At 51.7% G+C, this 10,342-nt stretch overlaps 1 protein-coding gene across 1 annotated transcript; it reads right to left on the bottom strand.

Annotated features, from left to right (window-relative positions):
- Positions 1-134: 134 nt before the first annotated feature.
- On the bottom strand, positions 135-9,678 carry LOC149353346 (uncharacterized). Its single transcript, XM_089575806.1, has 4 exons — positions 9,374-9,678; positions 8,242-8,719; positions 1,869-2,066; positions 135-470 (listed from the first exon to the last, which is right to left on the bottom strand). The coding sequence occupies exons 1-4, from the start codon at positions 9,676-9,678 to the stop codon at positions 135-137; spliced, it is 1,317 nt and encodes a 438-aa protein (XP_089431932.1).
- Between the last annotated feature and the right edge of the window lie 664 nt (positions 9,679-10,342).

Below are 10,342 nucleotides of genomic sequence, written 5' to 3'. Positions count from 1 at the left end.
CTCGTGAGAAACTTGTAAGTCACAAGAACAAGAAATTGTCAAGGGGATCCCAGGTTTGAAGCCGCCAATTTGGACCATTTCCAATTCGTCCACTTTTGACTTCTTTTTTGGGGCGAAGAAATCCGTGCAGTGAGTTAAATCCCTACCTGGAAACTCTCAGACCAGACGCTGAGCAGCGCGTACATGACGCCGAAGTCCTGCACGCTGGGCCTGGCGACTGCCTTCAACTCCCGCGCCTGCACATCGCGCATGGGCGCGTAAAACACAAGCGCGTTTTTGCGCGTGCGCATGATCAAGTTGCAGAGGGGCGCCCAGTGGCGCGGTCCGCTGAGCGTCAAGCGCACCACGCGGCTCCTGCCCAGAACGTCAGCGCCGCACTTGAAGGGTCCTTCACCGAACTCGACGGCCCGGTCCCATGGGGTGGTGTCAGACAGGCTCCGCTGCGTCAGGCAAGGTGGTGGCTGAGCAGGCTGGTGTGATATTTTGAGGCTGACTGGACTCAGTTTCCATTAGTAATTCATGGGTACATGAACAAGGGCGAGTTAATATCCTAGTTGAAATCAAGAAGAAATTTGTATGGGCGGGGCAGATATAATGCGAAGGCACGATAAACGATGGCACCTTAAGGTTACAGACTGGATTCCAAGAGAAGGCAAACGTAGTAGTGGGAGTTAGAGACTAAGGCGGGCGGATGAAATTAGGGAGTTTGCGGAGATAAGGTGACCGCAGCTGGCAAATGACAGGGTTAATTGGAGGGATATGGAAAAGCCTTTGTCCTGTAGTGGGCATAGTTAGACAGCTGCTGCGGATGATAATGACGGACCTCAGTTTCAGAGCCTATCATCTACACTAATGGCTGTTAGGAAGGAGCGTCTAGGGGCCGCTATTGCGACAGCTTAATATTTGCCTAACAGTGAATTCAGGTAAGTCACGACTGTACTGTCAATCCATCACTATGCTTTGTGAATGGGATAAACATAGACGGGGGGGGGGGGGGGGGGGGGGGGGGGGCTTTGGTCCTGGAAGCGAGGTTCTCAAGATAAGGACTGAAAATGCAGTACCTTACGTTGAATTCCTCCTGCGGTAAGGCAAAATCTCTTCCAGCTTTCTTCTCGTCCAATTAATCTTTTGCATGTCGACAATTTGACGATAATGTATATCTACTGGGGCAGTCTTTTTGGAATTTTGTGTGGATTCCCATTGTCCGAGGTCGGTTACTGCCTATATACTGAAAGGAGAGTGGATAGGCAGTCTCGAGAAAGAAGGGGAGTGGGACAAGGTTTGAAAAAATTGAGAGAGACCAGTCACTGGGAAACACAAGCTAAGCAGTTCAAGTGAAAGTGCATAAGGAGCAGAGAAGGCTGCCTGGAAGCGCAAGTCCGGAGAGAGGCCCAAGCAGCGCTAAAATACGACTTATTTCCCTTAATATCCATCCTACGCATTTAGTAGACGAGCAGTCAGCAGTCACTCGTCCGGGGTTCTATACAGGTTTCTATACCGGTCCAGGTTTCTATGGCGCATCGTCGTGTGTGTGTCCTTTCCTGTGTACAGTTAGCGCTTTCCAAAACCGTAAGGATGGCATACTGACTAGCCCCAGTAGTGATCTTCTCTTTTTTATACAGCTTTCCTCGTAGTCCGTCAATATTCTTTATAGTCCTACAGTTGTCCTTTTAGGCAAAATGCAGAACACTATGACTAAAGAAAATTGCAGCGAAAGGGAAACCGTAAGAGGAGCGGACAGTTTTTGGAGACATCCAGGCTTCCTCTTTTAGTCCATTGAGAGCAATTAACGATATAGCGCTGCTCAGCTGTGGCAGGTAGTCGCCTTCGCGGTTGCACTGGCTAGTAGCGCTGTTACCGGCGCTCACCTTGTACAGCAGCGGCGGGTGCAAAAGCTGCAGGTAGACAACAGTCGACGTTGGCGACGTCTTGCATAGAATGATGCGGCAGATGGTCGAGTACCGCACCAGCAGCCGGTGTAGCGTGGAGCTGCGCTTGCGGCCGTCCATGAAGTACAGGTACAAGCCGTTGGAGCAGTGCTCAAAGTGCGCATTGCACTGCGTCACCTGGTGGAAGAGAAGGCGTTCTGAAGACAGTACTAAAACCGAATTCTTCAATCAATCAATCAATCAACTTTATTCAGCATTTTTGTCCTGAACAACAGAAAAGAAATGCTAGGGTAGGAGCAAAAAGCCACAAACTCAGTAGCTTGACGAGGCTCCCACCCCTAACTGACAAGGCCAACAGACTGTCACGTTATTACATATATATATATACACACACATACACACATATATATATACATACACACGGCCGCTCCAACTGCGAACCTGCAGTATTTCCTCAAAATTGCAGGTCTGTCCATCTCGGTACAGTTTTGCATTGCCAGTTCATGCAGTGTAAGAATACATTCCTGGCGCTCCAAGCGATTTATATAGGGAGAAGCACAGCCTCTTGCAGCCCTTCAGAGTCCTAATACTGAGGCTGGACACGGCATAGCATCTACATCTGCGATGTCATGCAACACAGCCTCGTCACTCCTTCAAATCGCTGTGCCCTAAGGAAATTTGAACGACGAATCGCAGGCCGTTTATACTGGCATCAATATATAAAACGTTGTTTTAGATCAACATGCACTGTAAAGCACCACACCTGCCTCTCTCTTTCTGGCATTTTTAATGGCTTGATACCCATAAATCTTTCTGGAGCTGCTCGTTACTTGAATTGGTTTATAGTTTATGAAGGTTTAATGACCCAAAGCTACTCAGGCTGTGAGAGACGCCCTAGTGCAGGCCTATGGAAATTTCGGCCACACGTGCAGTGACATCGCACAGTACACAGGCCTCTATAGACTGTTGCGACCCGGGTAGCATGGCCGGAGACCGGTGATGGGACGAGGAGGATGGGAGACTGGGTTCGGAGGAAGGTAACGAAAAACTTTATACACTTATATACATTATTTACATAGAGCGACTGAAAAAGACTCAGTGGAAGGGGAACGTCTTCGTCAACCGTATTCGACTGGAGCTAGCAGGCTTCTTTCGGCCACATTCACAGCCGAGTTAAATATGGTTCGGATTCCCCAGATCCCTGGCTGGGGAATAATGTTCGAAAAGCACTGTCCAATCGTATGGACCGAAGGGGACGTTCGTGTTACCACCCACGGCAGGGCAGGTGCGGGCTGTTCCACTCTCTCGCAGCTGGGTCGATGGGAAGGGGGAGATGCTGACTTATCCAGCCCGGCTGGAAAGGAATCTCCCGCAGTCTTCAATTAACAGCCAGCGTGACTGGCGCCGCCACGTCGCCTCCGTTTCCGCTGTGGTTGCTCTGACAATACCTCCGGCGCGTCTCCTGCCTTCGCCGCTGCTGCCGTGGTCACCTCTGCCCAAGGAATTCCGCTGCACTAATCCACTTAGGCTCGGAGGGGGCATTGCAAGCACCCCACTGCACCACCGCCGTCGCGAGGTCGTCGGCCTTGTCGACTGTTCACGGTAGCTGCTTGATCGGGCCCACATGCCCAGAAGTACGGTCACGACAGCTCGTCCGCCGCCAGGTAGAGGCCTCGAAAGGGGCTACAGCTCCTCGCTATCCTCTGAAGAGGCCGCGACAGCCAGGCAGGTCCTCTGTTTCCTGGGTGATCCAAGGGTCGGTGTCTGCAGGCCAAGGGTTTCAGGTAGATCATTAGTGGTCAAATCTGCACAATGCCCCCACCCCGGCAAGGCAAGAGCACTACCCTTCTCCCGAGTCGTGTCAGACAAAACAAAGAACACGGCCTCAAGCTGTGCTGCTCAATTAACTCCCCTTTTTGGCTCCCCCCCCCCCTCAGGCGGTCTGGTTGGGTGAGCTGCGGACGGGACCTATGCGGACGATTAAATGCCACCGCATTTTTCAATTTTGAAACAGGTTTTGTTCTGGAGAAATTACAGCTGCCGTTGCGATTCACAGACCAACGGCCCCGATAGATCAGACGAAGAGACAGTAGAGCTCCACTACTGCTCACGTAATCTCAAGCGCTAATCTATACATAACACACAAAACTCACACACTGCAACTATCCATTCCAAAACCTCCAATGCTGTCATACAAAAAAAAAACTCTTACGCAGAGAATTAACAAGCTTCTTTTACATCATTACGGCTAGAAAACACGAAGTACAAAATCCCGCACAGGCATAAAAGCTCAACACTTCGTTTGCGTTTTTCTACCGTACATGAATAAAAAAAACAGTAACTACAAGAAAGAAGTATTCCTAGAATACCCCTACTTCAGCCGCGCCCGGCGTGGTCGGGCTGCCGTTCTACCAGCTACGGTTTCCAAAAAGCTGCGGGGCTGATTAGTTCCGTCTCTTTGCGACTGGCATGCAAAGCCCGGGCAGCGCTGAAAAAGCTTTACACGAGAGAGGCGCTTCCCCCTCTCCCGGTTCCCTGCATGTCTCGTCTCTGTCTGACCCGCGCGCGCTCTATGGCGCCCTTTTGTCTGGCGGCCGCGCCCTTCTTTCTTCAGCCAGCAGCAGGTGTCACCTGTCTCATGACAACCCTTGCTGCGGTCCAACAATAGAGCAAGTGGCCTACGCCCAGCATGTTGCGTCCCCCTTCGACTCGCGTCCTTCTGTGGCGCTCTTTTGTGCGGCGACCTTGCACCCTTCTCCCCAGCACGCCACCCGCGTTACATGCCTTCACGCGTAGCCGTTTTCCGGAAATTTCGCCGGTTGACTTTCTTTTTCGGATCAAAATTTCTCGTGTTGCAAACAAATGCTAAGCTGCCGGTTCTCGCCTTAGTCGAGCCATCAATTCTCAAAGGCTCATCGTTTCCGCCATTTTTCTCGCGCAGCACAGCCACTTGAGCTTTGCTCAGAGTGTCAGGCTACGGCTCATCTGAACAACCGCTCGCTCCCGTGATATCCGCTGAACACGATGGTTCGCTCTCCTGCGGTCTGTACCTAGCCGCTGCGATATTGCTTACACTGAGCTGCTCTTTGTCGGGTGTTCGGTCGCGTGCGGCTGTCGTTCCCTCATCCTTGAGATGACCTTTGTTTTGATGCAGCGCTGACGCGCATTCCTCGCTTACAATCGATCTTTCAGCTGTCGCTTTCACCGCATGACTGCTTTCTGGTATTGCGGTGCCGTCACGTGTTAAGGTGCCGGCCCTCGCCGCAGCGTCAAAAGCCAACACAGTAATTCCCGGAGGCTCGTCGCGTGCGGAATTTTCCTCGCATAGCAGAACTACCTGAGACCTACAGTCAGTGCTAGGTAACGACCTCTCTGAAAATTCGCACGCCTCAGCGATTTTGTCTGAGCTCGGTGCTTTACTGTCTGGCGTTCTGTCGCGGGCCGCTGCGACTCGGTCGTCATCTAAATTCAAAGAACCTTTCTCGGGTGTCTCACCAGCTGTGTTCGGATGAGATTTTTTGCAGTCTATCTGACCCTGAGCTGCCTTTGCCTCGTCCTTCCCTTTCAAATCGGCATGACTCTGAGGGTTCGATATTGCCCTGTAGCACTTTTCTTTGTTGCCAGTGTGTTCAAACAAATCATCGCTAGTGCCTTTGTTATGGCTGGTAGTGCTACAGTCCTTTTCCTCTGCCTTTAAATCGACAGATCCTGCCGCCGTTTCTGCTGAACTGGCAGTTCTCTCTACGCTTATACGTGCCCTGTCACTGCTCTTCTGAGCAACTATTTTGTGCGTAGCTGACCAAGCGGGGCTCGTTGGCTGGTCGCTGACGCACTCATGGGAGCGCTGCTCGCTGCCATCACTTCGGCCTTTAGACTCGGTCTCTACACGAATTCCGAAGTATCGGAAGAGGGCACTTTTTGCTTTGTCGTAGTTGTGGGCATCCTCATCGGGCAGTCGCGCTAAAACGGCGCTGACCTCACAAGGGAGGATAGCCAGCAACATCATTGACCATTCGCCCTGATCTAGCTCTCCCTCCGTACATATCTGTTCAAAATTCCCGAGGAAAATTCTGAAGCTCTCGCCTCTTCGAAAAGTCCTCAACCGATCTCGGGCCCTTCGCCATCTCAGAAGCTTTCGCGTTTCTCGCTCCGCTTTTGCTGCTTCTGCCTGAGCTTCAGCTAGCTTCACCTCTAATTGCTTCATTTCTCGTTCGACCTCTTTTTTCCTCTTTTGTTCCGCTAATTCCAATTCCTCTTTTCTTCTTCGTTCCTGCAATTCCAATTCCTCTTTTCTTTTTCGTTCCGCTAGTTGCTATTTTCTTTTCTGTTCCTCCAACTCTTCTGTTCGTTTTCGTTCCTCTAATTCCAGTTCCTCCCAGTGCTCCACTATCTCCTCATCCTCAAAACCGAGGTCCTCTATCGCATTGACAACCTGCAATTTCTTCATATTTTTCCCACAATCAATCCCTAATTCCCCACATAAGGAGATCAGGTCCACCTTACGCAGCTTTCGCCAGTCCATGACTGCCCTTAAGTGCTCGGTAATAATGTGATCGCAAGTCTCTCAAGGATGCTGGTGCAAAGCAAGGTTCAAATCCGAACAGGCTACTGCAACCAACTTACACTACCAGGAAGAGCAGCACAAATGCTAAGCCTGGCAATACTCAAGGAGAGAAGGCAGTACACTCACCAAAACCGGAGCACGGACACCACGCAGACGATTCCACCGCTGCCAACCAGTTGTTGCGTCCCGGGTAGCATGGCCGGGTACCGGTGATGGGACGAGGATGATGGGAGACAGGGTTCGGAGGAAGGTAACGAAAAACTTTATACAGTTATATACATTATTTACATAGAGCGACTGAGAAAGACTCTCAGTGGAAGGGGAACGTCTTCATCAACCGTAGTCGACTGGAGCTAGCAGGCTTCTTTGGCCACACTCACAGCCGAGTTAAATATGGTTCGGATTCCCCAGATCCCTGGCTGGGGAATAATATTCGAAGAGCACTGTCCAATCGGATGGACCGAAGGGGACGTTCGTGCTACCACCCACGGCAGGGCAGGTGCGGGCTGTTCCACTCTCTCGCAGCTGGGTCGATGGGAAGGGGGAGATGCTGACTTATCCAGCCCGGCTGGAAAGGAATCTCCCGCAGTCTTCAATTAACAGCCAGCGTGACTGGCGCCGCCACGTCGCCTCCGTTTCCGCTGTGGTTGCTCTGACAATACCTCCGGCGCGTCTCCTGCCTTCGCCGCTGCTGCCGTGGTCACCACTGCCCAAGGAATTCCGCTGCACTAATCCACTTAGGTTCCGAGGGGGGCATTCCAAGCACCCCACTGCACCACCGCCGTCGCGAGGTCGTCGGCCTTGTCGACTGTTCACGGTAGCTGCTTGATCGGCTCCACGTGCCCAGAAGTACGGTCACGACAAGACCAGGACCAGGACGAATTTTTCTTTAACTACGAAGTTTCTGAGAAAGCTGTATAGCTTTCCTCTGTAGCCGTATGGCTGCGCTCAGGTGGATGTCAACGAGTAATTACTTCCTTATTACAAATCTACTCCACCTTGGGGGATTCCCCTAAACATTTGACCAACACTGTTCCCACTTCGAGTTATTGATCAATTCGCTCTCGCCCTACCATAAGCTTGCCGTCCCGGTTAGCTCACTTGGCAGAGCGACTGCTCCGATGAAGCGGTGGTCCCGGGTTCGAACCCCGGACTAAGACGAATTTTTCTTTAACTACGAAGTTTCTGAGAAAGCTGTTAGCTTTCCTCTGTAGCCGTATGGCTGCGCTCAGGTGGATGCCAATGAGTAATTACTCCCTTATTAAAATCTACACCACCTTGGGGGATTCCCCTAAACATTTGACCAGGCCTCTATAGAATTTCGCCTCTATCGAAGTTCGACTGCCGTGGCTGGGATCGCCGCGTCTTTTGGGCCGTTACATGAATTAAATCCACACGGCAATTTATGCGCCGCGTCAAGCAAGCCAACTCGACAAGTGGGGCATGCAGATGAATGGAAAAGGGGCCTCGTGCCAACTGCATCGCTATCATGCCCGAAGCTTTCTCTTGCCTTCACGCAACCAAGGTCTGACCTGGGAGGACAGCGTTAAATTTAATGTGCTTATGAGCTGCCACTGCCGTCGCAACGCCTGATGTGGTGCCGACTACCCTTCTCATATTCTCCTTGCGACTCAGGCTATGTTTTTAGGTTACGGCACTTTACGCCCTCGCCGATAGCAACAATGTTTATTCCCTTGACCATTCATCATGCAACCATTCACCACTGCCATAACTCTAAATTTTGGATGGACTCGGTCTGAAAACACCTATACTGAAATCTCATTTCACCTTAAAGCCTTCAGACGAGGGCGCAGGCACCGACGGATGCGGCGTAGGCTGCTTGAGGCTCCTCGTCGATGAGGACGGTGTGCGCGACGTTGAACTCGACGACGATGCGCAAGATATCAACGAGGGCATGGGACTCGGAAACTCACTGGCAACATCTTCCTTGGAAGGCGCGGACAGGGGTGATGTCTTCTTCTTTCCACGCTTCCCCGACATTGTTCTATCGGACCGCGAGGATGACTTGGACGATGAGGGCGGCGGGGTGGTGTAGGCGCTGTCAAAGTGCGCCAGAAATGTGTTGTATCCGAGTAAGCAGCCGAGAGCGAACGCCTTTACGGGTACGTCCTTGTGCTCCATGGCGACCTTTGTATTGTACGCGTCGCAGCACTCCTCGAGCTCCTCGGATGCGAGCCACCATTCTGGTGGGCCGGACTTGCCCGAAGCCGCCCCGTCAGTGAAGGCGTCCTGGTCTTGGCCACACCTGCGGATGAAAAAGAAAAATTGACACGCGGAACCAAAGCCGGTACAGGTGCATAAAGCTATATCTTCTTACTCAAATGGCGGTACTGTCCTCACCCTAGACCACCTCAATACAGCGGCTATGAATATACAGAATATACAGTTCTTTAATTGTACCAGTAAGGCATGTTGACGGGCTAGCTGATTTTGCATCTTGAAACTTGGAAAAAAACCACCTAGGCGTCTCCTCGTCTCTTTTTGACCTTGTGAAATTGTTTGCGCCTAGGTGGTTTTTTCCAAGTTTCAAGTTAATTGTACCAGGCAGGAAATTCTGAGCAGAAATGTCCGCATAAACGCCTCTCGATTGCTAAGACTAAACCGACGCAGGTGTCGATAATGATTCGCGCAATGAGTTGTTTATGAAGCTCTAGAACCTATTTCCCTCGATCACCATATTCTGCGCAGTGCTTCATAATTCATCTGGATTGCCCAAATGGCGCTGCAGTTACCTAATCCCTAGTATGCACGAATCAGCTAACCTCCGAGTTGTGGACCCAGGTCAGGACATATGAAGAGTTTCTCAACTTGTGCGACAGTAGAGGCTTGACAAAATGATTGTTGAGGCCGACAGAAAACTGGCTAAAGGCAAAGCCAGAAGGACTTGTCGCACACTCACCACTTAAGTACGATATGCATGAACGAGTCCTTGGGTGACCGCTCGAGTCGCAAAGTCACGTTGGCAGTCCAGCTGAGGCTCTCGTAGACGACCACCTCAGAACGATCTCTGGCTGCCACCTGGGCCACGGCGCACTGGAGGCCGAGCAGCCGCCGCAGTTGAAATGCTGTCGGCGTGCCCCAGCCACTCTCCTGACAAAGAACGCGCAGCGTCATCTCCCGGCTGTCGTCCTGCCGCTCGCTTACGCAAACCGTGGACAACGGTGGCGTCGGCACCGGAAGCGACGGCTTTGTCGGACGCGTCATATTGGCAGACGGGCGTCTGGCTTCTGCGTTGGTGTGTACTATGTCTTCTGCTTGAGCAGAAGACATAGACATGGCTTCTGCTTGAGCAGAAGACACTCTAGAAGACCAAGGGCCGAACCAGGAACTGCTCGACGGCTTCTTGGCCTTTGATGAGACCTGCGAAGAGGTTTTGCATAAGTAATTAGGGCTGAATTGAGCAGTTGCATTGTGGGCCTGTGTGACTTAGCTACTGATACTAGGCACCACGACTTCATTCTGCCATAATAGCCGAGCAAGCAGTTAACACGGCGCTACCACTCCGTGAAACATTAAGCGCCGCATAGTTCAAGCCTAGCTCGCAATCGCAGAGGCGGCTAGGCAATCTACGAACATCTCGAAAAACGCCCTTATATGTGTGCTGTAAAAACCAGGGGGTATCGGGATTCAAGCCAAGTAGTTTCCACCGATCAGGGAGGTGATCTAACAAGGTCTAGGCCTAGGTAGACTACGAACTGGAACCAGAGCGTAGTGCTTCGGATGAACGACTGCCACGCGGGGCACTCCTACATCTAGGTGGCCTAAGCAAGGCACTCTAGCGGAATGCTTCGGATGGATGACGAACACGCGGGGCCGCGCTACGCTTAGGTGGTCTAGGTCGATTACAAGCCGACACCGCAGCGGAGTA

The sequence above is a fragment of the Amblyomma mixtum genome, chromosome 3 (genome assembly GCF_055824585.1).
Source record: "Amblyomma mixtum isolate Tamu chromosome 3, ASM5582458v1, whole genome shotgun sequence".
In the NCBI taxonomy this organism is placed as follows: Eukaryota; Metazoa; Arthropoda; class Arachnida; order Ixodida; family Ixodidae; genus Amblyomma; species Amblyomma mixtum.
This window is presented reverse-complemented; position numbering and strand designations above follow the sequence as displayed.

Excerpts from the sequence above, each read along its gene's own strand:
- LOC149353346 (XM_089575806.1), bottom strand. The coding sequence starts at position 9,678 with ATGACGCGTCCGACAAAGCCGTCGCTTCCGGTGCCGACGCCACCGTTG. Across the intron at positions 2,067-8,241 it reads CCTCGTCTGAAGGCTTTAAG|GTGACGCAGTGCAATGCGCA; the intron begins GTGAAATGAGAT and ends CTCTTCCACCAG. Across the intron at positions 471-1,868 it reads ACCCGCCGCTGCTGTACAAG|CCTGCTCAGCCACCACCTTG; the intron begins GTGAGCGCCGGT and ends ATATCACACCAG.